Below are 27,120 nucleotides of genomic sequence, written 5' to 3'. Positions count from 1 at the left end.
CAGGATCCATACGGAAGCTACGTGATCCAAAAAGCTTCCAAGAACAGAATTTGAAATGGACTTTTGAGTTGATTGAAACAGGGTACGAGCTAGATTGGTGGAGAAAGTTAATAATAGGTTTGGGAAAACTACATATTGATCAAGCCTAATAAAATAGAATACTGTCTTCTATTCTATATGCATGCATGGTAGAATAGATACGATCGTTTATTCTATATTGAAGCATGATAGTATTGGCCATGATAGAATTGAATACTATCGTCTATTTTATACATTTTGGTTGTGTTAAGATAGAATAGCTTCAGACTTGTTTACTTTTGTATTACGATAGATTCTCATTGTAAACCTAAAATGTTAAGAGAAGAGAAATATATCTCTCATCCTCTCCAATTCCAAATTCGTCACTGTTCATCATATCCTTCATTCTCCATATTTTTGTTGTTAATCTCTCAATTCTAAAACTTACTCCATTCTCATCCACAATTCTTACACTACAGTCGAGTCATTATTGCAAGAAGATATTCTCCAAAAACATCTTACTTTGATTAGTAACAAAAAAAAACTGTTGTTGTTTATTTTTGTATTTCAAGTTCGGAAACAAAGGGACACTGCCCTCTTTGTAGCATGATTAACAACTTTTGCTAAACCAGTACATTAGGTAATCGTACGTGTTAGACCATCTCGAATGGTTTCCTATTTTTTCCTCTATAATAGAGATCTTTATGATAGATGTGAGTTTTACTCCAATGGTACTCTATTCTCACCTTTATAATAGAGTTCTTCTATTTATAGAGGAACCCTTTGTAAATAAAGTTCCTCTATAAATAGAGGAAAAAATAGCAATCTCTATTTTAGAGGTGAAAATAGAGGACCATTGGAGTAAAATTCACCCCTATTATAGAGGATCTCTATTATAGAGAAAAAAAATAGAGGACCATTGGAGATGCTCTTAATATATTTGCTTTATGCCGTTACTCTTTATAAAATACTTTTAACTTAAGAGACCACAATGGTTCTCCCTCTTTCTCTTTTACATTATTTGATATGATCATGATGAAATCGAAGGACTGGGACATTAGAAATAAAACATTTAGACTAATCAAGAATATGTATTGCAAGTTTCAAAAAGTTGAATGATACATTTAATTAGATGGTATAGAGAAATTAAACAAGAAAAAATCTATTGGGAATGATATCTATTAAATCTAGTTTTTTTTTATATAGCAAGTTCAAAACATCATGAACAGTTGTTTTCATTTATGGTTAGAAAAAAGACGAAAATGTATATTAAAAGTCTTTTCAAAATCATCATTATGGGAAAAAGTAAGAGTTTAATCACCTTTACAACTTCCAATAAGATTTAAACATTATTTTTAATTAATATCTTCTTCTAAAACTTCTTATTGCTTTTAACTTTTATACACACTAATATTTATTTGATTCTAATAGCAATTTTCAAAAATCATCCAAATTCTTTAACAAAATATATAATATCATAATAATAAACAAACGAAAAAAAACTATTTAAAATGTTGAAAATAAAATAAATTACAATTAAAAAAACAAAAAATTGATATGGTGGATGATAAAATAAATAACGATATCAAAATAAAATAAATGAAACCAGATAAATATACAATACTGATGTGCTTAAACAGAAAAAAATGATAAATGTATTAGATGAAAGACTAGACTAAATTGTACTCCTTGTTTCATAATATATGGTATTTTTAACTTGTAATATTAAGTTAAATATCTTTTTTTGGTTTTGACCCTTTTTTTTTGTCAACAACACAATTGATTTAAAAAAATTTAATATTGATTTTGTCATTTATATTCTAAATATTATTTTTATCATTGGTCAAATTATGTTTGAGTAGATAACAAATGAAGCTTTAGTTAAAAAAAAAAAACAAAAATCAAATATACATTGTAAATCTCATTATTAGTTTGCCGATGTAATCATATTATAGCATAAATGATTCAGTTAGCTTAGCTTCCCAAGAGTGACGTAAAAATCAAAAACATGACAACGACTGATACAATATATTGCTGGTAGCTTTAGCTTTGTTGGTTTAGTTGTTTTTTTAAGAACTCTTTGTATCATTCATTCAAATCTAATGAAAGTCTTATGATGATACACCAGTAAATAAATGGATTTTTTTTTTGACAGGATTAAAAGGAGTTTACACAAGGAAAATATCCAAAAAATCATTAGGAATAAAACATATGTTAAGTCTATGCCATTTTTTTTTAAAGTCTGCCATTTTATGCCTAATGCAAGCTAAAAAAATATAGAAAAACATTTGTATTTTAATTGTGGCAAACGAAAGTAACGAAAGGTTTGGGAAACTAAAGTCGAGTCGTTATTGCAAGAGGATATTTATATATGGGTAATATTAGTAGATACCACAAATATTGAGTAAAATAAAGAAAATACCACAACAACATTTTTTTATAGGAAAATACCATAGAACCCACGTTTTTTGGAGTAAAAAGACATAAATACCCTTTTTGTTTTTTAATGTTAAATAGAAAGAGTAGAAGATTTGGTGAAATTTTTTAAAATAGCATGTACTATTTATATTTTACATGTTATATTGAACTAAATAGCGTTAAGTTGTAAACCCAAACCAACATATAATTTTGTTCCAATTGTAAAATCGAAACCCTAACCATCTCATTTATGAACCCAAACCAACATATAATTTCGTTCTAATTGTAAAATCTAAACCCTAACCATCTCATTTGTGAATCCAAACCGACATATAATTTTGTTCTAATTGTAAAATCTAAATCATAATCATCTCATTTGTGAACCCAAACCGACATATAACTTCGTTCTAATTGTAAAATCTAAAACCTAACCATTTTATTTGTGAACCCAAACCGACATATAATTTTGTTTTATAATAAAATAACATGATATTTAAACAAAGAGAATCTAATTATAATATATGAAATGGGTATAAGTGTAATTGTATTTGAAAAGAGAGAATACTCTCTGACAACCACTGTACAATTATGGTATTTTCTTAATTATCTTTTGTTTTTGTGCTATACAATTATGGTATTTTTTTAATTATCTTTTGTTTTTGTGCTATCTAGTGCATATTCCATTTATATATTCTCTTAAAACATCTTCAAGAAGTGACTTTGATTAGTAACAGAAAAAGCTGTTGTTGTTGTTATATATCTTAGTATGTGCTTTAGGCCATTATTCTTTATAATCTAGTACTTTCTCAGTTTTATAAAGAATTCTTTCATAAAAAATTTTGTTTTGTGATTTTAATTTTGCATCAAAAAGTGTTGTTTTATATTTTTAATACAGTTTTTAAGACTAAATCTCCTTATTATCTCTGCTATTTCAAAAAGTATTATGTAGTGTGTATTAAGAATAAAATGAATTTTTTAAAAAAATTTGTGTGAAAAATGGTAGAATGAAACTCTTTGCAAAACATAACTTAAAAGCTGATTCTCCCTCTTTCTCTACATTATTGATATGATATGAATGGAATGAGCAACTTAGAAACATCATATATATAAAAGTAAGGTTTCACTTTCTCCTTATTGGTCCACTTAGTAATTCACCTTTAACACAAAAAAATATTTATATTAAATCACAAATTAAAACACATTTAATCTTCACATTTAACTAACATTTCATACAAAACTGAAATCATATAAATTATGCATTAACTTTATTTCTCAACTTTAACAAAAAAAAAATATTTATATTAAATCACAAATTAAAACACATTTAATCTTCACATTTAACTCACATTTTCATATAAAACTGAAATTATATAAATTATACATTAACTTTATTTCTCCATTCAATTGTATTTAAACAAATAATAAATGAGAATTGTAACTCCTATTGTTCTAAATGTAATTTTCTATCACTTGTCTTCCTATAAATACTCATTCTCTTATTCTCTTAGTCTCTCATTCTTTCATTCTCTCATCTTTTCCCACTATAACTCTTTTTCTTTTTTGTTTTTTTTTGTTATTGTTGTTGTATGAGTTAAAAAATTCAATTCAAATATCATTGAGTTTGTATGATATGTATAGCTTACATTGTTTACTTTTATGTTTTAAAAGGTTTATCTCTATTGTCTATATTAGATTAACATCTAATAAGTTATTATTTTTCATACTCTTCTACAATATTCACCACACAATAAGTCATGAAGTTGAAAAGATTCATCTCTAATTCTCTATTATTTACTCTGATTATCTCACATATTCATGTATCATTTTTAATAATTTGTAAAGATCAATATAATAATTTTTTTTTTGGTGTGAATCAATATAATAATATTTAAAGATCAATAAAATTCTCAATTTATAAAGTCCATTTTGTTTAAAGTCTAAAAACTCTATTTATAAACTCTATTTTGTTTTGTGATCCAAGAGATAAATATGTAAAGATCAATATAATATTTATTTTATTTAAAATTTGAGGTTTTTGAAAACAAAAAGAACTTCAATTAAAAAAAATTGGTCTTTGTGATTTAAGAAAAATGAAAAAATTATCCCAAAAAGAATATAGAAAAAACAATATAATTTAACACCATTTAATTAAATCCTCCAAAGATGAAACCATTAGTATAAAATCTAGCACTATAAATTAAACTGATGGGTGAAAAACAAAAAGACAAAACCAAAAAGATAGAAGTTCTCCTCGGGGTTTTTAAAAATATTTGGATTGAAGTTCATAAAATTTTATAAGAAAACTAATTTAGTTTGTCACTTTAAAATTAATATTTTCAATTTGAAAATTATGTGTGATTGTTGAGTTTATATCAACAAAACAACCAAATCATGTGTAAGTTAAAATTTTGAGCCCCTTAGTATTCCTTTTCCTTAAATCAAAACAAATTAAAAAATTTATTTATATTAAATCACATATTAAAAAACATTTAATCTTGACATTTAACTCACATATTAATATAAAATTGAAATCATATAAATTATGCATTAACTATATTTCTCCACTCAATTGTATTAAAACAAATAATAAATTAGAATTGTAACTCTCATTTTTTTAAATATAATTTTTGAATCACTTCTCTTCATATAAATACTCATTCTCTTATTCTCTCATTCTTTCATTCTCTCATCCTTTTCCACTATATCTCAATTTTTTTTTGTGTGTTTTTTTGTTATTGTTGTTGTATAGGTTAAAAAAAAATTAATTCAAATATCATTGTAAACACGTAATTCTAAATTTTAGTTTTAATGTTTGTATGATATATATATCTTACATTGTGTGTATATATATATATATATATAAAGTTCCACTCTCTCCTTATTGGTTCATTTAGCATTTTATTTCTAAAAGAATCATATTTATTTTTTATTCAATAAAAATATAATAATGCACATTAATCTATACTTTAAATCCACACTTTACTACTAAATTGTAACTGAAATTACATAAATTATGAATTGACTATTTTTTTCATTCATTTTCATTCAAACATGCTAAAAATTATAATTAACTCTTCTATTTAATTATTTTCTAAATAATTTTAGAAATTTAACTTTCATCCCTTCAAATACTATAAATAACTATTCTCACATCATCATCCACCATATCTCACATTCTAAATATTTTCTTTGTTTTATTTATGTTCTTGCATTGGTTCAAAACTCATGGTAATAGTGATTATATATTTTGTAAGATTTATCTTATATTTTGTTCAACTTTATTTCTTTGTTTTTATGTATTTCTTCCTTCCTTCTTTTTCTTCTTATTATGTTCAATTTTCAGTTACATATATAATAAAATTTTGGTGGCTGTAAGAACATTTATCGATGCAGATTCAACAACACTAATTTTGATCAAAGCCCAATGAGGAAATTAAGCTAAAGAAATCATCTTCATTCATGTATATTTATTTTATTTTCTTAAAGTATTCAATATTTTAACAAAATAAACTATTATAATAGAATTATTAAATCAATTTTTTTAACTCTCTCTTGCCTCCAAAAAAAATTGTAGTACACTTTTTGGTATACTCATCATTATATTTAATTTTTGTGACCCAAAATATACTTATATAAAGATCATTATAATGTTTATGTAATTCAAAATTTTGTAATTTACTGATTTTCTATATAAACTTTTTTTTTGATATTCTATTTCCAAAAAGTTTTTACTACAAAGAGGAAATCATTAGAATTTAACCTAGCAATATAGCTTAAATTAAGGTGAATATAAAAGAGATTAAAAATTAAATTAATCTTTGGGATTTTTTATTGCATTTCATATAATTTTATAGGAAATATATTTAATTGATACTTTAAAAAATAATTATGCAACTTAATTATTAAATGTTTTAGGTAAATTTTGAATATCATAGTAAGTTTCTATTTGTATCATTAACAATATTTTTTAAATAGCTGGTATATTTTGATATTGTATAATTTGACTAAATAAAGTGTATTATTGACATTTAGAAAATTTATTTGTTATATATGTATTTTTAGGAAGAATTTCAAAAATACATCTTTTTCAATACCACTCAGAAATAGCATTCGAAAAAAACTTTATTAAAAAAATCTTCTCAGAAATTTTTCATAATTTTGGTGGTTTTGTTGAAGAGACTTTAAGTGCTTGGTTATATATATCAAAGACTTGATCTTTTTTTTTTGTTTTGTGTGTTTGTAGTTTCTTCATCTCTGACGATGAAGAGGGGCTACTCGTACCATGGTTGACATGATGAACTCCCGATCTCGCATAAGGTAAATTAAGCAAGCACTTAAGAATAAAAAAAATAAAAATAATAATAGAATCATCTCTACTAACCTAAAATGAATTAACATAACTAATATAACAACGTGCGCATATGCGCGAGATATTAAGACTAATCAAGAAGATGAATTCCATGTACCAAAAAAAAGTAATTATATATTTAACTAGATGATCATAGAAAAATTAAATGAAAAATAACTATTGGAAATGAAGTCTATTAAGTTCACTTAATTTTATGATTTATAACAAGCTCAAAACATCCAACAATTGTTTTTCATTTATGGCTAGAGAAATAGTGAAAACGTATATGAAATGTATGAAATGTCTTTTCAAAGTCATCAGAGAAAAAAAAAAAAGTTGATTCAACTTTTCAACTCCCAACATTATGTCTAATTTTCTTTTAAAACTAATTTTTCTTTAAATATATATATTGATCAAATTAAAAACCCAAACATGACTAATCTCTTTAACTTATACTTCCTCAGTTCTTTAATTCATGATGTTTTAGTTTAGAAAAAAAAATTATTAATTGATTCTTCAATCTATATCTATATGCACAGATCTCACTATTAGTTGACGTAAGAGTGGGTCTTACTAAAGACTTATTTTTAGGTAAAAATTTTAAGCACCAATAAAAAAATCAAATTAAAAACCCAAACATGACTATCACTGAGTCGATATATCTCGGTTCAGCACTTAAGCTACATTGGTATTGTTGGTAGGTTTAGTCTTGGACCTCTTGGTTTAGTTATTTTTATAAAGAAGTGTGGTACGATTCATTCATATTTAACAAAAGTTTTCTCCTGATATTATATGACGAAAATGATTTCTTTTTTCATAGGATTAAAAGGATTTTGCATGAAAATAATCCATCAGAATTACAATATTTTAAGTTTATGCCATTTGATGCCTAATACAAGCTAAAGAAAATTGGGAAAAATGTCAAAAAAATCCCCAACTTTCAAATTTGGGACGAAAAAAGTATGAACTTTCGAGATGTCATTTTAATCCTAAAGTTTAGTTTGATTTTTTGATAAAATAATAAAGTTTCGTTGACTTAGCCATTTCAAGCACGCCGTTAAGTTTCTGTTAACGGAGTTAATTTTCCGTTAACAATCTCTGTTTACTCGACTAAACACAAGATATATAAAGTATGATTACTAAAGTTTATCGAAAGCATGTTGTGGTCCATCGGTTAATGTGGGAGTTTCGTATACACCTGCCCTCGGTTCGACTCGGACTAGACGAAGATTTTTGTTGAAGATTTTTTGTTTTTTAAAATAAAAGTTATTAGGTGGATTCGAACTCGAGACCTCGACGCCGCAAACATCAATGCGTAACAAACTACGCTAGGTTGATTTATTAACAACTATTGAAACAAAGATTGTTATATTGTGTAATTATATGTGTTTTTTAACTCCTTTCATGTCCAAACCATATCCCTCATAACTGTGACCTCGAGAGAACGTAGCCTCCTCCGTTAGATAAAGCTCCAGTGGAAATTAGATTTCGACAATAACTAGATTCCGTTTTCTGTTGGAGCAAGTTGCGGATAGTTATTGACGAATCTTTGCGGCGAAGAAGGGTTCTGATGCGGCGGATGTCGAGAATATATAATACACAACGTCGAGAAGTTAAAAAATTATCCATGTCTCGGCGGATGTCGAGAAGAAGGATATGGTTGGACAGGGAGGAAGTTAAGAACACACATATAACACAAAATATAAGAATATGTGTTTCATTGATCGTTAATAAATCTATCTAGCGTAGTTGGTTACGCTTTGATGTTTGCGGCTTCGAGGTCTCGATTTCGAATATTCCTATTAACTTTTATTTTAAAAAGCAAAAGAATCTTCGTCTAGAATGAGTCGAACTCGGGGCAGGTATATACGAAACTCCCACATTAACCAATGGACCACAACAAGCTTTCGACAAACATTGGTAATCAAACCTTATATAGCTTGTGTTTAGTCGAGTAAACAGAGATTGATAACGGAAAATTAACTCCGTTAACAAAAACTTAACGGCGTGCTTGAAATGGCCAAGTCAACGAAACTTTATTATTTTATCAAAAAGTCAAACTAAACTTTAGGATTAAAATGACATCTCGAAAGTTCATACTTTTTTAATCCCAAATTTAAAAATTGGGGATTTTTTTGACATTTTTTGCAAAGAAAATTTCAAAATAGTTGCATTTTAGTTATGGCAAACGGTCGAAAAGTGACGTAAATGAGCATCATTTTCTTTTCCTTTTTAAGTCAGTATAATAGAGAGAAATTTAAGAGTCATATCACATTTTCAACTTTCAATATAATCTTATTTAAACGTTATCTTTATTTCATTGCTCTTTTCACCCATTATTACCTAAACATTTCTATACAAGTTCATCTTTTCTTTCAATATTTTGAGAGAGATTATCCAACTTTACAGTGAAATGTTATTTTGTGAGTGATAAATATAAATAAAGAGAATAACAACAATTGATATATGTTGAAAAGATGATTAGAGTCTACAGTATTTCGGTTATATTTGCAGCACTGTTTATTATTGATTAATTTATAAAATTTATTTAGTTGTTGTATTTTCGTTGTATTTGGAACAAATAAGAGAACAAAAAACAGGACCAAAATAACAAAAAAAAAAAAAGGAACAAAATTGCAAAGCTTTAATATTTTATTAGCATGCAGGCATTATTGTAACCAAAAAATTATTGTTGTTATTTTGTATTTAAAGATCGGATAGGAGATTGCCCTTTTTGTTTTTGTTGTCGGTTCCCTTTTAACAACAACTTCTGTCAAACCAGAACAGTGACGTGTTAGTGTTTGTTTTAGGCTAATATGCTCTTTATATATAACTTTGATCACACACTGGTTCTATTAACAATCAAAGTTTGAGAATTTTCAAAAATACACTTTATTAGATTTTAACTTGCGGTACACCGTAGGCTTCTATTTTATTTATAATTAAATTTTATTTAAATTGATGTTATATGTTGTAGATTTTTATGATATAATTTTTCAAAATAACTAGAATACAGGTACATTTAACTTTTTTTGTCAACAGAATTCTGTACCTTTTATGGGTGTATATGCGGGTTAATCTGTATATTGAATATAAATTTAGTTAATATATAAGTCATCGCGGTGAATATTAGTGTATTGTGTGTAAAGTCTAGCCAATTATACAAATTAGAAGGCGGAGTGTAATAAAACTGAACGAAGATAAAAACACAAAATTTAAATTATTGTAATCAAAGGGATACACTAACACTTATAAAATAAAGTGAAACATATTTTTTACCTAAAATCACTTTACTCTTTGTGTTCATTTTCTTACAATTTTTTTTTTGTTGTTGTCTAGTTATGTAAACTTAGAAGATCTAAATTTAGTGTATATATAAGGAAATTAAAAAGGCAAGTGTGGTAGGTGTTTTATATTAAAAAATTATAACAACGTATGTTACAGATTGTTTGTTTGGATAAAAAAAAAAAAAAATTGTTTGTTTGGAAAATGTTTACGAACGTTAATATGTTTCAGAGTATTTCTAATGAACAATATAAGAAAATAGCAAGAGGATTAAAAAAAACAAAAAAATTGAAGAGGCAATCGGTTTTTGTTCATCAGTTGTTTATACCCGGATATCTCATACCGATTCACGATTTGTGATCTAGCAATATTAACCCCGATGAAATATGAAGGTATGTCAGATTTCAATTAGTTAATTCTCTTCTTTGATCCTTCGTCATCAATGACTTCATGTGGGATTTAGGTTCGCAAGATAATTTTTTTGGAACTTCCGCTTCCGTCTAATTTCTTATGAATATGGATGAATTCATGTATGAGTTTGGGCTGATTTTATTAAAATCGAAATTCCCAATTTCTACAAAACAAATCTGATATAGTGATTCGTAGTATTGGTCTGATTACTTCTTTCCATATATGACTCATATCCTTAATTGACGACTTTTTTTTTGTTTTTTTGATTCATAACGGAGACGATGTTGCTGGTCATGTACGGAAACTATGAAGCCAAGGGTGAACTACGGTTGATTATTGTCGACAAAAGATAAGAGACTAACATTACTGTTCCTTTTTTTGGCTGGTTTTATCTTCCACACAACTGACGCAGTTCAACATTTTCTCTTGCAGTTTACTTTGTGTTGTTTTCATCTTCACGGGTTAATAAGAAACATCAATATATGATTCATGAACAGATAAAAATCCTGATATCACCTCTCATCTCTCAACTCGGAAGTTGACTTCAAGCAGCTCCATTTCACCAATGTTCACAACTTGTCCAACCACATCTATAAGTTTATTTCAGGGATTGTTTAGGACATAACGAAATAGTCATTCCTCAAAAGATATGTATATTGACGCAGTATGTGTTGTATATATTACTTACCAATCAACATGTTGGTCTTTACATCATCTCTGTTAATCTGCTCAAACTTAACCAAGCATAAAAAGTTGGAGTTAGATTTAGGATCACTGACTTGCATGTGTTAGAGAAAATGTCTCTATGAACCTCCATTCACCAATAGGTAGATGGTTAACATACCTATTAACCAAATCTTTTTTGAGTGATGCGTGGATTTTCATTCCCTGAAATGATTAAAGTAGATAATAGTAAGATTCATGTGAGTAAGAAATTAAAATTATGAAAATTTACAGTTTCGTCAGCCAAGATCAGCTCCAGGGTTTCTGAAGTGTTGCTTGTGTATTGACGCCACAAGTGAATGACTTTCACTTGCACTCTCCATGTCGTCTTGTAAGGGCGGACATCTCTCACAAAAACAAATGTTGTAGCCATTTCTCTCAATGTGTTTAGCTATGAGGATGTAAGTTTTGGTTGTGGGTGTTGTGTTTCTCTTTTGAAGTTGATATTTATACTTGAATAAATGTTTGTTGAGCAAGGAGTCAAACGATCCTTAGCAATAAACACAAGATTTTTCTGCATGCCTATTTGAGTTGTCTGAATATTGCAGAACAATATTCAGTTTCTAAAGGAGATATATACAGAAATAAATGTATTTCTTACTTACAAAGTTATATAATTGCTAAAATTTGATTTTCTTAATTTGGGTTATCGTGTTTATGAACGTTATCTTCGTCATAAGTATAATTGAGAATGTAATCTTTTGTTTCTCAAAGTCCACCGATTTATTTGCCGCATTTATTATCGATCTCTTAAATGATGGTGTCATGATGTGTATGAAAATAAGCGTAAATAAATTTTAACTTCTAATATAGTTCCATTAATTGAGTTAAGTAGAACTGTTTATTTTAGGAAAATTTGTAGAGGTTTATTAAGTAGAAATATTATTTTAGGAAAATCTATAGGGTTAATGTTGCAAATAAACAAATTCAATAATATAAACTTCAAGGACATAAACCAAAATGTATTTCAAAAATGTTAATATAGATTCTATGTAACTTTCCAAAAATATCACCTAATAAATCAAAGAATTAATTTAATATATTATAATTATGTAAAAGAGATTAAAAATAAAAATGTTCAAAAAAAAGTATTTTTGAAAAGAAGTATCTCAAAAAAGTTATTTATAACAAATTCTCATAAAGAGTTTTGGTTTGGCAATATAAATTTTGAAACTCATCGAAAATAGATAAGTAAACAAAAGTTTCAATGTTTCCGACTTAGCTCTTTTCGATGTTGATGATCAATTTGATGTAAGATCAAACCAATTTCAATGTGAGAGAAACATTAGAAGTATTATGACTCATCAAAACGATGAACTGCAAGTACTAAAAAGTAAAAGTAATTTTAACAACACATTCAGCGGGATGATTAATTAAGTAAATTTTGAATAAGGATAGCAACTGAGTTAATGTTACAATCAAAGAAGTGACTTTGATTAGTAATGTATTTAAAGATCAAAGAAGTGACTTTGATTAGTAACCAACAACAAGTCATCGTTTAGTAATCGTTTGGTAACATCGTTTAGAAGAGCTTACCCATTTGTTTTTTTTGTTGTTGGTTCCCTTTTTGATTGTAAATTCGTTCGTTTTGATGTGGAATTTACAATCAAAATAAAAGAAAAGGGACAAAATTGTAAATTCATAAGAAATCCTAGGCAGGCTGCAAAAAGTAGTGTTTTTGAGGCTCTGTTGCATATTAATGGCGAAAAAAACGACAAAAGGAGACAAACTCAGCCTTGGACGTGAAGGCCTCTGCCTCTCCCTCCGTACGTACACTCACCAACACAACATTCTCTCTCCCCCACAAAACCATTTCCTGTTATATATCACCAACCAAAACCTCTCTCTCCGTATTGTTTCCTTGGCTTTACTCTCTTTTTTCTCTCTCCTCTTCTTCTTCTTCTTCTTCGTTTCTACACACTTTTACTCTGTTTTTGATCTGATGTTTGGAGAAAGATTCATGGGTTTTGGTGGGTTTCAAGGAGATTTTAACTTGGGACGAGCTCTTCCTCTTCCTCCTCCCGATTTTGGTTCTGATGGGTTTCTTACAAAGAGTCTAGACTCAAACCCGTTTCTGAAGAATCAGTGTTACAACAACAAAACTGGTGAGGCTCTGGATTTGTGTAGAAAGCTTAACAAAATGGGTATCTCTTGTGACATGAGCATTTGGACCAAACCTGAAGAAGAACCTTTCCGGGTCGACCCGGGTGATTTTGGGTCTAGAGCTAGGACTCTTCATGGGTCTTCTGTTCAGGATCTGACTGGAGGAGCTGCTTCTCAGATTCATCATGATGGGTTTCGAAACTTTTCCTCTGTTCGTCTGCAAAACAACAACTTTCATGGAGCTTCTTCTCCGGAAGAGCTTAGATTGCTTGGCTTTCAAGGTTCCTTTAATTCAAATGAGTATGAAGAGACGATGGCTTCTAAGACTCACAGAGATTTCCTCTTCGACCATATCCATCAACCCATAAAGCGTTCTCCTTGTCTCAGAGCCAACAACGGTGCTTTCAAGGGTTCGTTGATGTTTGAGGGATTTAGGGTTTCTCAAACCCTAGCCGCCATGGAAGGTTCTGGAGCTTATTATCCAGAAGATAGTTCTCTGATGAGGAGGTATCCAGAGGATTGTGGTTTGGCTCTGAGTTTAGCCGCCATGAAAGCTTCTGGAGAGCTTGGAGGTTCGTATCCAGAGGATACTCTGATCGGTCAAGGCTCTTATGATAGGATGAGTCCAAAGAGCAGTATTGATTTGCCTTTACCTCTGAGTCTCGTCTCCATGGTTGATATATACGGATCTGTGATCTTAATGGCCAAAGATCAGACTGGTTGTCGAGTTCTGCAGAAATTAGTTGATGAAGGAACGTTTCTTGAGACTAATGTTATATTCCTTGAGATTATTGACCATGTCGTTGAACTCTCCATGGATCCTTTTGGGAACTACATTGTCCAGAAGCTTATAGATGCCTGTGATGAGGAACAGAGAACGTTGATTGTGAGTGTGCTGACATCAAAACCAAGGGAACTTATCAAAATCTGCCTCAACACTTATGGGTAAGCTCTTCTCTTTCTATCAACTTTAGTAAAAATTTAAAAAACCCTTGATTCATTAATTTTTAGTCAACGAGTTCAATGGAGATGGAGACATTTCATCTTTTGAGGATTAAGATGAAATCTTTCTTGTTTTTTTTTTTTTGAGATAGATGAAGACTTTTCTGTTTATGGAAATATTTGATATCTCTTCATACTTTGGTATAAGGTTTAGCCATCGCTATCATTAAAAGAAGGCACTATTTGGTGGAGAAGTATGAATTTTGGTTTTTACTTTTTGCTGTTTTTGGACAAACCAAAAACTGCAAGCTTTATAGGAAGAAAATAAAAATAAAGCTGAGACCATTGACAAAACCCTATAAATCCGCTTACATACTTCTGATTTCAAAAGATGAAAACTTTTTGGCCACAGCTTAGAAATTTGCTATACGTTTTTGAAATTCTCATTTGTGGCTAATGGGTTTATGTATTAAAAACAGGACAAGAGTTGTACAGAAGATGATTGAAACAGTGAGAACAAAACATCAGATGGCATTGGTCAAGTCAGGTATCAAACCAGGCATTCTCGCTCTTGTTAAAGATTTGAATGGCAACCATGTGATTCAAAGCTGCCTTCAGTCCCTTGGCCCTAATGACAACAAGGTTTAATTTATGTCACATCTTTTGTTTCGTACTTAAGCTTTGATGAACGTTGTGAAATTGGGTGTTGGAAACAGCTACAAAAGTCATGTGCTGAATTGTTGTCAGATAGTAATCTTCATCATGTGTTTCTTACTTAAGCTCTGATGAATGATTTGATTTTGGTGTCAGTTTGTGTTAGAAGCTGCTACAAAGCACTGTGCTGAGATTGCACTTCATCGCCACGGATGCTGTGTTATTCAATGCTGCGTTGCAAACTCTGTTGGACCGCAACATGAGAGACTCGTTGCTGAGATATCAAGAAACGCACTTCGCCTTTCACAGGATCCTTTTGGGTAAACATTATCTCCACTGTAGACTCAAAAGATTTTTTTCTTATGATGATTTGGTATCGTTTGAAAAGCTTTCCTTATGGTTAATGAATTTTGGCAGGAACTATGTGGTGCAGTACTTAATCGAGCAAAAAGTGTCTGCAGTGAAGTTGCTAGTTCAGTTTAGAAATCACTACGCCGAGCTAGCGACTCAGAAGTTTAGTAGCCATGTGATTGAGAAGTGTCTAAGGGAGTATCCAGAGAGTCGATCTGAGATTGTCCGCGAGCTCCTCTCTAGTCCGGACTTTGAATATCTTCTGCAGGATCCTTATGCGAACTATGTGATCCAAACCGCACTCGCTGTAACCAAAGTAAGTCCAAATAGATGAATCTTTTATAAGCTTTTCAAAAACCGAACTTGATGACATGGCTTTTGGGGTTAACGCAGGGAGCTGTTCGTGCTAAACTGTTGGAGAAGGTTTACAGGTTCGGGAAACTACGGTCGAGCCCTTACTGCAAGAAGATTTTCTCCAAGACTATCTTGAAGAAGTGACCTTAATTAGTAACTAAAAGCTGTTGTTGTCCTTATTTTGAGTTTCAAGATCATATAGGGTTATAGAGAAAACACTGCCCTGCCCTTAATGTCTTTGTTGTTGGTCTCCCTTTTTGTAGTGACAACAACTTTTGTCAAACCAGAACTACTTGTTAGTCTGTGTTTTAGGCCATTTAATCTTTAATCTTTACTTATATATATATAACTTAAAGAGACCACACTGGTTCTCTCTGTCTCTCTTTTGCATTATTTGGGAACTCAAAAACACAACAGAAACAACAACCAAGGTTTTGGAAGAACAGAATCAAAAGATTTGAAACTCATCAAAGAGAAATAGAGAGAGAGAGAGAGAGGGAGAGAATAGAAAACAGAAGCTAGAGCAGCAGCTTTTGTTTCTCTGTGGATGATTTATTGATTAAGCATCATCTTCACCAAGAAGTGCGACAAGCATCTTCTCGTAATCACCACGAGTGTCTTTGGTGATGGCTTTCTCCAAAGGAATGCTGTTCCTGCGCTGGTACTCCTCTCCTATGACCTTCAAGTCAATCTCAGCTCTTGTGGTCACAATTCTAGTGAGAGCTCCTTCGTCCGTTCCAGTTTTGTTGATTGCTGAGCGAAGCACATCCACAAAGTAAAGCTCTGGTCTTGTCAAGCACTGGATGGTTGACCTCAACAGTGAAAGGAACTTGTCATCATCATCTCCTTCCTCAAGGCTCTTGAGAATTTCCTCGCCATGATCATCTTGGTAGCGATTGAAAGTAGCATTGATCTGTGCTTTGCTCCTTGTGGACAAGATTCTAATGACATCCTCATCGGTGTAGTGCTTGTCCTTGATTTTCTCATGGATCAGCTTAGCCTCTTGCTTTGCCAATGTCATGTTCACTTCATCCCCTTCGTACCTGTATGAGGTAACAAGAGGAACCAAAAGCTTCCTGAAGTCACCGGTAGTGTGGTGAGCAACGTCCTCTTCAAGGGACTTCTTGTAGCGAGCATGGTAAGCTTGCCTAGCGTGAAGCAGCTGCGTTGAGGTCCTTGTGCAAGCTACTTCCATAAGCACTTGGTTGCTTGAAGTCCATCTTTTGGTTGCTTCGTTAGTCAATAAGGCATCACGCTCAGCGGGTTCAAGAGTCCACAACAAGATAGCCCTCTGTTCCATGGCCAAAACCAATTAGGATACAATGACTTAACAGATTTTAAAAAGTCAATACTTCAAAATCTGAAATCGTACCTCGAAGTCGTTTGAGAGTTCCTTGTCAAGAGTCTTGAGAAGGTCTTCGCCGTAGGTTTCATGGTATGATTGCCTGATCTGTTTCCTCTGTTCAGCACTTCTGTGACCCAAGATTGATATGATCAAATCCTCGTTGGTACCCCATCCTGAAAAAACACGAATAAGATTCACTTTATATAAGCATCAAAGTCAAATGGCAGATCCAAGAAAGCCACAGATCCATAACAACAAAAGGTATCAAAGTATAATCTCAATCAAGATCTTGGACGTTAAACAAATCAGCACAACACATCATAACAACATTTCAGATCTAGTATAAGAAGACAGATCTGTGAGTTTGAGAATCAAAACAACCAATCAAGATGTCGTGTAAAATTGTTATCATTGTCAGTGTCAACATGATCATACAATACTGATCAGAACAAAAAAAAAAAGGATCAAACCATTACAAGAACAAAAGAATGGTCTCGATCCAACAAAGAAACGAGATCACTGGGGACTGATCCGATCCATGAAAGAACAAGCTCGATCTACAACATCAATAATAAGATCGGACCAAAACCAAGTTCGATCCAAATCAAAAACCATCTAAACGAATGATCATACAATCATCGACCAAACCAAAAAACAACAGATACTGATGATAAGGTACACAAGAAGATAAACAAGATCAACAAAAACAGAGAACAAGAAGAAGCATAAAACTATACCTTCAAAAGCAGTTCTCAATTGCTCAGCATCTTCAGATGGAGCAGGAACAGAGTCAGAAACCTTAAGAGTCGCCATTTTTTTTTTCCTTCTTTGCAAGTTCTTTGTTTCTTCTCCACTCAGTGGTATATGTTGAGAGTCGAAACCGACGCAAGATTGACTTATAAAGGAGAAAGGAAGGCTAAGAGGTTTTTAGGACACGACGTGGCCTGTCCGCATATACCAAAATATCCTTGAGCAATTATTTATTTGATCTGCCACGTGTTCCATAGTACACTTTATGAATTATTATCTTTTTGTTTTGTTTTTTTTTTTCAATTCGCATCTGCTTAACTTTATTCGCAGGTCATGATTTCACCGAAAACAATCGTAATCTCCACTTTAACGGTTTGATTGGTTGTCACAAGATTTTATACGCGTTTTCTTTTTAAGTTTTCTAATCCATTTTGTATAATATTAAGACATTACAAAGTACTAGATCAGCGTTTGTTGTCCTCACTCTCTATGATTTTTTTATGTTTTTAAAACCATTTTGTATGTGTGTGACTTATAATATGTGATCTGAGTTACCCGTTCCCACTGACTCTGATATATATGATAAACACGTATTATCATATAATTGAGTTGTTATAATCAATTTATAAAAACAACTGACAAATAACATTTATGTTGTAGATGTTGCAATATGTCTTATTAAGTAAATTTAATTTAAATTTAATAAAAAAATTAGAAATAATAAATAATATTAGATCACAAAGTTTGTTAATTTTTTCGAATAAATAAATAGTTCTGGAACGAAACTGTATATCCCTTTAACTGGTCTCGTCCTAAGAATCAATCAACCCAACAATCTCTAGGTTTTTGTCAATAATTATTACCAGTTGGAATTTCAAAAATACCATTTTCCAATACCATGTTTCAAAAATACCTCTTTCAAACTTTACCAAAAAAATCCACTAAAAATTTATAAATTTTCTAATTTTTGTATGTAAACTTATAAATATATACACAAATTACCTTTATATGTGTGTAATTTTTATTTATATATTTTATAAATACCTTTTAAAAACTGTTTAACAATCTTTTAAAAGTCTTGTAAACTTTTTAAAAACTTTGTAAAAACTTTTTAAAATGTTTTAAAACTTCATAAATATTTCGATCGAGTCTAGAGATAGTAGTTATTATCTAAAAATACCTTGTGAACCATATAAAATTTCATAATTTTTCATATTTTAAAAGTGGTATTTTTGAAAATTAATAGGAAAAATATATTTTTAAAAAAGATACACCAAAAACGGTATTTATCAAAAATTATCTTGATATTACGTTAAGAGGTTTCCGTGTTTTCAATTATTTTTACCTTCTGTATTAATTACAGATATTTTTTTTTTGTGCAAAGTAATTATAGAGTAATATTAAGAAGTTAATTACATGTAAGATCCAATCAGTTTTAAGTAGACGTGAGTACGTGACAGGGTGTTTTGTTTGTAGTGTGAGTCCTTCGGATTTTTCTTATAAATTGTTTATACATGAGGAGATTTTAAATGATTTAGTACCTGACAAATTGTAAAATTATTTAACCGGCGCTGATGAAACAAAAGAAAAAACAAATCTTACTTATATCAAATGTAAACGTGGTGTCCACTAGAACTTATTAGAAAGAAAACGAAAATTATTTGTTTCTGTGCATAAGAAAATCTCTCATATAGACAGAATTACACATATTAGAATTTTAATATAATAATATACAACACATTTTAGCGAATAAAATATCAGATTCTGAAAAGTTCAGCCATTCTTTTTTTGGTGGAAAAAATATACAATGTGTATACCAAGTATATATTTGTTTAAGAAGTGTTTGGACACATGTTATAAAGTTATATACAATATTTTAGAGAGAAACAACTATATCGACCTACTTTTGTCTACATAATTTTTTTTTTTCCAATTTACATAAATATTTTTTTAAAAATTTATATTAGCCAGATAGCCAGACAGAAGTTAGGAGGGTCAATTGATCGGGTTAAAATGTTTACATAAAGTTTTTTTTTGCATATAAAATGCTGAAGTTCTAGCAACGAAATTGGTATTTCTAGTCTTGGGCATTCGCCTATTCGAGTCAGGTTTAGGTATAAATTGATCGAGTTCAGATCTTTCATTAAGAGAAGTTTATGATCCAATAGGGTAAATAGAAAATATTGGTTTGGGTTCGGTTCAGGTTTTACTTGGTTCAGGTTGGTTCGGGTTTAAAATTTCAGAACCTATAAATATCCCGAAAAAATCGGGTATCATTGCGGTTCAGGTGTTTTGTACACAATTACCAAAATTTTATTCGTTTACCCAAAATATCTGACTTTTATCTGATTATCCCAAAATTTTCATGCTTAATATTAAGAGAAAAAACTTTTAAAAAATTTATATTTAAAGTTTTGGTTAAATTTTTGAATATATAGCTAAACATTCAATATAATTTTGGTTACTTTGGATGTAGAAAAAATTAATATTTTTGAATTTTAAGCTATAGTTTTTAATAACTATGTTATAAAGAAACAAATTATAACTAATATTATATGTATACTATTTTATTTCGGGTATGTCAGGTACCCATTCAGTTCTCGGTTTGGTCCCGGTTTCTGTTTTAAGTTTTCGGGTTTAGGAGATTAGGACCCAATAGGATATTTTACCGGTTCAGGGTTCAAATTCGGGTCCATCGGGTCGGCCCCGGTTCGGATTTTTGGTTTCAGTTTTTTTGCCTAAGCCTAGGTATTTTCTTAATATTTTGAAACCCCAAACTCAAGTTTGATCCTTCCACACTACACCAAATCCAATAGTCTCTTATCTTATATTTAATATATTTAATTAGCTTAAAAAATCAAAATTGACTCAGGTAATGGGTACGCCATTGATACTGAGTATCAACAACAACGTGAATGGTTGGTTAGTACGTTCTAGACCGGACTAAATTGGACCGATCCGCTATTTTCGACCATTCACACACTTGTTTGATATATTCCATATTAACTCTGGACAAAATCTAGACCAATAAAATACATGATAGTTAGAGTGAACAATAATTTCATACAAAAATATAATTATCTTCCGCATTCTTTTGTTTGCTTAATGATGTTCCATACTTGAGTATGAAGTTCAACATACCAAATTATTAATATGCAATGTTTAGTATCGAGTGTATGGACTAACCATTCAAAATCAGCAATAAAATAACGAAACAAATTTCTTAAATATTTGGACTGTCCGTCTGTCCCATAGAGAATCACACAAACTATTGTATGACCATGGAAACCTATGGCAACCAAATTATATGAAAACTTTTTTTTTTTAAGATTGAGATTATATAGAAAACTAGAGTTAGGATAAATTGCCAAACCGTCTGTCCCATAGAGAATCACACAAACTATTCTATGACCATGAACCAATCCAATAATTTGTGGGTAATTGTTGTTGAAAGAACTATATTATATAAAAATAGATAGTTTTTCATTAAAGATAAATCGGTTTTCACAAATATTGTATCTGAATATAATTTGGAATCCCAAATTTAACCAAATGACTGATTTAATCAGAACTAAAAGATATTTGGTTAATTGTTGCTTTGACAGTAAGAACTAATTAACGAAAAATCCAATCAATTCGAACTAAATTTATTTTCGGTATTTTTGGCATCTTTCTAATTTTGTTTCGGTTAACTAATAATCGAACTAACCGATTCAAACTAACCCGTAAAATCAAAGTAGCAGTCTCCTAGTTATGAAAACTGTAAAGAAAATGTTAAACTACTAAATTTATAAGTTTATAATAATAAGGGTAAATTACATAGAATAACAACTGTTCATGTTTTTTATTCATCTTCTCGCAAAGTCAAACACAACTTTCATAGAATAGCCACAAAGTATTTTTTAGACCAAAATATCCATGTAACTAAACTAGATGATACAGTAATTATATATAGGTAGTTAGTTTTTTTCGTCAGCTACAAAGAAAATATAAATAAAAAATATGAAATATTAGATAATATAAATTTATTATTATTTCTTCAACCTCTTTTATTTTCACATTTTTTCTCTTTCTAGCGTTATAACTATTTTTTATATTTGTACTTTTAATTACAATTCATTTTTTTCTATCTTTTAAGACCCATTTTCATAACTTTTTTTTTAATTTGAATTGTACCGTTAAAAATGATTCGAGATTAATATTAACATGTGCATATATGTTATGTGTACGTACATGGTAATAAATTATATACTTTTGTATACATAAATATTAAATTGATTTGTATAATTATGTGTACGTATATGGTAATAATTAGTACGTACATGATAATAATTTTTGTACAAGATTGTGTATATATATGAAAATACAAGGATGGAGTGTTTCTACAAAAAAAAACATATATAAAGAGGAAGTGTATATAATAGTACACAATTTTGTACATGTACCCTAAATCACTATACTAAATACATATATACGATATACGCCACATTTTACACTAAACATATACTACTTAGTGCAATATTACATTCTAAATTCAAATTTTATTTCAAACTTTTCTATCTCACATACATTTTTTCTCTTCCATTCTTACACTTATGATTACAAATTGCAATTACATTTTCACATAGATTTCAACACTTAGGATCAGTTCCTTCTTTATCTGAGATCCCCTTCTAATGAACCAAAAATAACCCCCTTGAAGCTTATTGCGGCTCAAGCAGCGGTTTATACAATTTGCCATGAGAGAAATGCTTGCATTTTCACCGGCAATCGTACCCCAATTGCAGGTTTGAAGCTAACTAATGAAACATAAAAAAATCAACAATGTCGACAACTACATTGACATTTGAAATCATGTCCTACAATACCTCACTAGTGGTCACAAGTTATTTTAATGTACGTACATATATATGTGTATGTACATATGAACGTGTACGTACATATGAACACACAAGTTGTTTACAAACAAAACATTCAAAACATGTACGTACACCAGTTATTTTAATGTAACATTCAAAACATGTACTTATGTGAGAAATGCGATGGCAATCATCATAAAACGAACTATGTCATTCAATATTGTTTGAGACTAATTAGGGAGAGAAGTGAAACAATCACACATAAAGATATGTATAACTGAAGCAATAACACATTCTCTCACTGTATTCTCACAATTACAAATAAAATCACCGTTGAATATAGTTATAGAGGTGTCAAACCCATCGTTGAACATAGTTATAGAGGTGTAAAAAATATAAGCTATGTATGTTGCAGTTTGGTGTACGTACATAACGTTCTTTTATTTAGTGTATGTTGCAGTTTGGTGTACGTACATAACGTTCTTTTGCATAGTGTACGTCCACAAATTCGTTTTAATGAAGGATATTATTGTAATTTTGTAGTCATCTTCAACATATCTTCTTCTACAACCCTAGCTAATATTGTCGTTGTTGTTCACCAGAAATTTTCTCTTTTTTTTCTTCTCGCCAGAGTTCTACATACCCATACACTTCAGAAATTTCCTCCCCTTCTTCTCACCGGAGTTCTACACACCAAAACTCACCGAAATTTTCCTCCACTTCTTCTTATCGCTGGAATTATACACACCCAAACTCATTAAATCTTCTAACACATCCAAACACGCTGGAATTATACACATAATAGTTTGGTGTACATAATATTTTGTTTAATGTACGTAATAGCTTGGTGTACGTCCATTATGTTATTTTGTTTAATGTGTACGTCCATAAAACTGTTTTTAATAGAGGATAAAATTGTATTTTTGCACTCTTCTTCAACATTGGTATCTTCTGCAACCCTAATATTGCAGCCATGTTCACAGCTCCTCTTGAACCTTGTTTTTCTTTACCGTTTAATGTAATTTACACCTAAACCTTGTAAATCTAACATATAGTAGCATATTTTAAATTCAAAAAACTAAAATTTTTGAGTTTTTAAAGTGTTTGAACCAATGAAGCAAATGAGAATCATTTTTCTTTTCTTCTCCTCGCCGGAGTTCTACACAGCAAATCAAAATATTTCTCCTCCTCTTCTTCTTCTTCTTCTTCTTCCTGGAGTGCTAAACACAATTTTGTTTCATCGGAATTTCTTACTATTGTTCTCTCAGTTTCTTATTTTTTTTGCGAAGGAAGAAGAACCAAATAATTAAGATAACTTTCAATTTATATTTTTATTTTTTAATTAACCGAACAGAACACCTTTGAGTAATGACACCAAACTATAATTTTCTAGTTACAGGATATTTTTGTCTCTTTTTTTAGGGTAGCTATTGTGTGAAAAGTGAAATTGACTTTGTCAAATTGATAAGAGAAAATGTTTTTTTGGTGTGATTTGTGAAAATTTCTTTAATAATAATAGATATAAAAAAAAGGAATCAAAAGTGTTCAGTCTAAAAAAGTGATGGTGGAGAGTTCTAAGAAAATGCTGTGGAAATTGATAACATTGTTGGCCGAGATTGTGGATCTGCTTGTAAGCACGATAAAGCCACTTCCACCATTTTCACGAGCTTCTCTCTAACCTCTACCTCTGGTTCCGGTAAACGTTCATCGAAAATGCTCCTCGGCGACAGAGTTTCTCACGGAGGCGAAGACAAAATCGAAACCAAATCTCCCGGATGTTTCCCCTTTACCACTTCCAACGTCAGAACTCCGAAGCTATACACATCACATTTCTCCGTCATCTTCATCGCGTAAGTCAATTCTGTTCAGAAAATTTCCAGAAACTATTCTGTCAAATTTTAACTTCGAATTTAGGGATTTTAGTTTCATTGATTTTAGATTTACCTGGAGCGACGTAGCCGTAGGTTCCGGCAACGGCGGACCAGTTGGAGGAATCTATTTTGAGAAGCTTCGCTGTGCCAAAATCGGAGATCTTAGCTTCGTAATCGTTATCCAGAAGGATGTTGTCGCTGCTAATATCATGGTGGACGATCAGAGTTGAGCTGTCATGGTGCATATACGGTAACGCATAAGCCACACCTTTCACGATGTTGATCCTTTTGGTCCAGTTGAGATGCTTCGCTTCTATGTCGTCAGCTAAATTTTTTTTAAAACTTCCTTTTTCCATGTACTCATAAATCAGGAAAGTGTGGCGGCGGTGGGCCCAGAAGCCGAAGAGCTTCACTACGTTGGGGTGACGGATCTCTGTTAACGCTCTTACCTCGTTTAGGAACTCTTGATTCACCACTGGCTTTGACATCTCTTCGTCCATCGTCTGGTGTAGCTTTTTAACGGCTACGATTGCACTTGGGAGGTTTGCTTTGTAGACATTGCCGTATCCTCCGATTCCGATCAGGTATCTTGGATCAAATCCGTTTGTGGATTGGATGATATCTTGGTATTTGATTTTGCCATCATAGCAAAAGATGGACAAAGTCTCTCCAGTTTCAGCATCTGAGTTGTTCTTTCTATTTTTCTGTTTTTGTTTCCGAAGGCAGTAGGTAAATATCCCTGCGCATATAGAGAGAATGACGAGTGCTCCTAGGATTGGCACTAGTATCCAAAACACAAGGAAGCATTTTGTTCCTAGGATTGACGAGTGCTCCTAGGATTGACGAGTGCTCCTAGAATGACGAGTGCTCCTAGGGTGCTACGTTGAACAATCTCTTGAGTAATTTGCAAGTCATTGTGTTCTGGAAGATACTAGTGAATATTGGTCTAGAAGACTTGTGAGTCCGTGACATGTGGGATATGATAAAACTTGGATTGGTTGGTTAATGGATTATTATTCATCCTAGACAAAAAATAGATTGAATGAAGCTCATTAACTATTATTCGTTTTTATTTGCCCACAATTCGCTTGGCTTATGTTTCATATAGTCTTCCTCTTTTGTATCAATCTGCAGTTTTTTAAAGGACTTTCATAGCTGAAATTGTGTAAATTTTTTTAATGTTTTATACTTAGAATGATACTGGTATTTAAGTTTATTCAAACATGTAAATTATGCATTTATGCACAATCCAAATTATTCAATTTTTAATATATTTTCATATAAATTATGCATTAAATTAGATCAGATATTTGTAAATCTTGCTTTAATTTATTTTAGTTTTTCTGTTATTCGTTTTGATTTATTTCATATTGAACTCTAGTGATATTCAAAATTGAGTTTTGTTTTTTGAAAGAAAAAAAATACTTCTAGCTTATGTGCCTCACATATTTCTAACGAAAAATAAATATGATAGATTTTTTTATTGGGGTTTAAAAAACAACAAAGATGTTTATTGGAAAGACATTTGAAAATTAGAATTTTTGTTCATTTGACCGAAATTATATTTCGGTCAAATGTAGTGACGCCTTTTTGTATGAACACAAATATCTATTTTAGCTATCCAAAAGTTACGTATATTTAGAAATCCAACAAAAAAAACAAACATATAGATTATTTAAAAAAAAATACGTTTTACAATTCTCCCTGCGTCAAAATTATGTTTTATTTCACATATTATATAAGAAATTATCTCTTATAACATTTCTTGTTTTTCAAATATTTTTTCTGTGAAACAAATACAAATATATAAAACATTACTTAATTTAGACGGAAAGAATTAAGTACTCATCAAACCGAATACCGATTATACTGACTCAATGGGTGGAAATGGTTGCATAAGAGATGAATGAGTTGAAAAAATATGAGTTGAACAAAATTGGTTATATAGCATTCAACTCATTCATCCAGTAAATAGGAGATAAAAGAGATGAACAAATTTCTTTTATAGTTTGTTCATTTCTCCTGTTTTTTTTGTTGAATGGGTTTCCAACTTATTCATCTCAAATGGAAAAAAATTGGATGAATGATCATTCAACCTCCTTAACCTTTTAATTTAAATAATCCATTTTCACCCAATGTTTTGCTATGATCCAATATTCATTTTTCGATTCAACTATTTTGTTATTTTGTTATTTTGTAGAGAACAAAAATCTAAACGGAGAATGTCACAAAAAGCGAAACGGATAAATATGATAGGAATCAGTTGATGGTCAATAATTAAGATATGAAATAAGAAAACAACTATTTAAGTTTTAATCAAGCTTCGAGTTTGTTTGCATGAGTATTCTTGTTTCGATTCAAATATTTTATATTCACTTTGAGGAGAACGAAAAATCTAAACGAAGAATGTGACTTTTATTTATAATCTATGAGAAGTACACAATAATATATCAAAGGAAACAGTTCGATGGCTAATAAATAGGAGATATATGACGAAAACAACTATATATATATATATTTGAGTTCTTATATTTAAGCATATTGTTCGGTCCATTTTCGAGCTGTCTGATCAAATTTTAATCTATCATTCTTAAACTGCACTCCAATCTCAGGTACAAGAGGATCATCTGGGTTTGGGGCCGCCAATAGTGCACTTATGGATAGGAGCGCCTGTTGTTTATATATTAA

At 30.5% G+C, this 27,120-nt stretch overlaps 3 protein-coding genes across 3 annotated transcripts; 1 reads left to right on the top strand and 2 right to left on the bottom strand.

The window, feature by feature from the left end:
- LOC104777485 (pumilio homolog 9-like) lies at window positions 12,884-16,061 on the top strand. The gene is made up of 5 exons (XM_010501749.2): window positions 12,884-14,251; window positions 14,728-14,890; window positions 15,059-15,222; window positions 15,320-15,569; window positions 15,647-16,061. The coding sequence occupies exons 1-5, from the start codon at window positions 12,903-12,905 to the stop codon at window positions 15,749-15,751; spliced, it is 2,031 nt and encodes a 676-aa protein (XP_010500051.2). The 5' UTR covers window positions 12,884-12,902; the 3' UTR covers window positions 15,752-16,061.
- LOC104777486 (annexin D1) lies at window positions 15,950-17,843 on the bottom strand. The gene is made up of 3 exons (XM_010501750.1): window positions 17,690-17,843; window positions 16,980-17,125; window positions 15,950-16,898 (listed from the first exon to the last, which is right to left on the bottom strand). Exons 1-3 carry the CDS (start codon window positions 17,763-17,765, stop codon window positions 16,167-16,169), a joined length of 954 nt encoding a protein of 317 aa, XP_010500052.1. The 5' UTR covers window positions 17,766-17,843; the 3' UTR covers window positions 15,950-16,166.
- LOC109130626 (probable leucine-rich repeat receptor-like protein kinase At1g35710) lies at window positions 24,453-25,670 on the bottom strand. Its single transcript, XM_019240463.1, has 2 exons — window positions 25,656-25,670; window positions 24,453-25,265 (listed from the first exon to the last, which is right to left on the bottom strand). Exons 1-2 carry the CDS (start codon window positions 25,668-25,670, stop codon window positions 24,453-24,455), a joined length of 828 nt encoding a protein of 275 aa, XP_019096008.1.

The sequence above is a fragment of the Camelina sativa genome, chromosome 3 (assembly GCF_000633955.1).
Source record: "Camelina sativa cultivar DH55 chromosome 3, Cs, whole genome shotgun sequence".
Classification (NCBI taxonomy): Eukaryota; Viridiplantae; Streptophyta; class Magnoliopsida; order Brassicales; family Brassicaceae; genus Camelina; species Camelina sativa.
The sequence above is the reverse complement of the archived record's forward strand: the minus strand, read 5'-3'. Positions and strand labels throughout refer to the sequence as shown.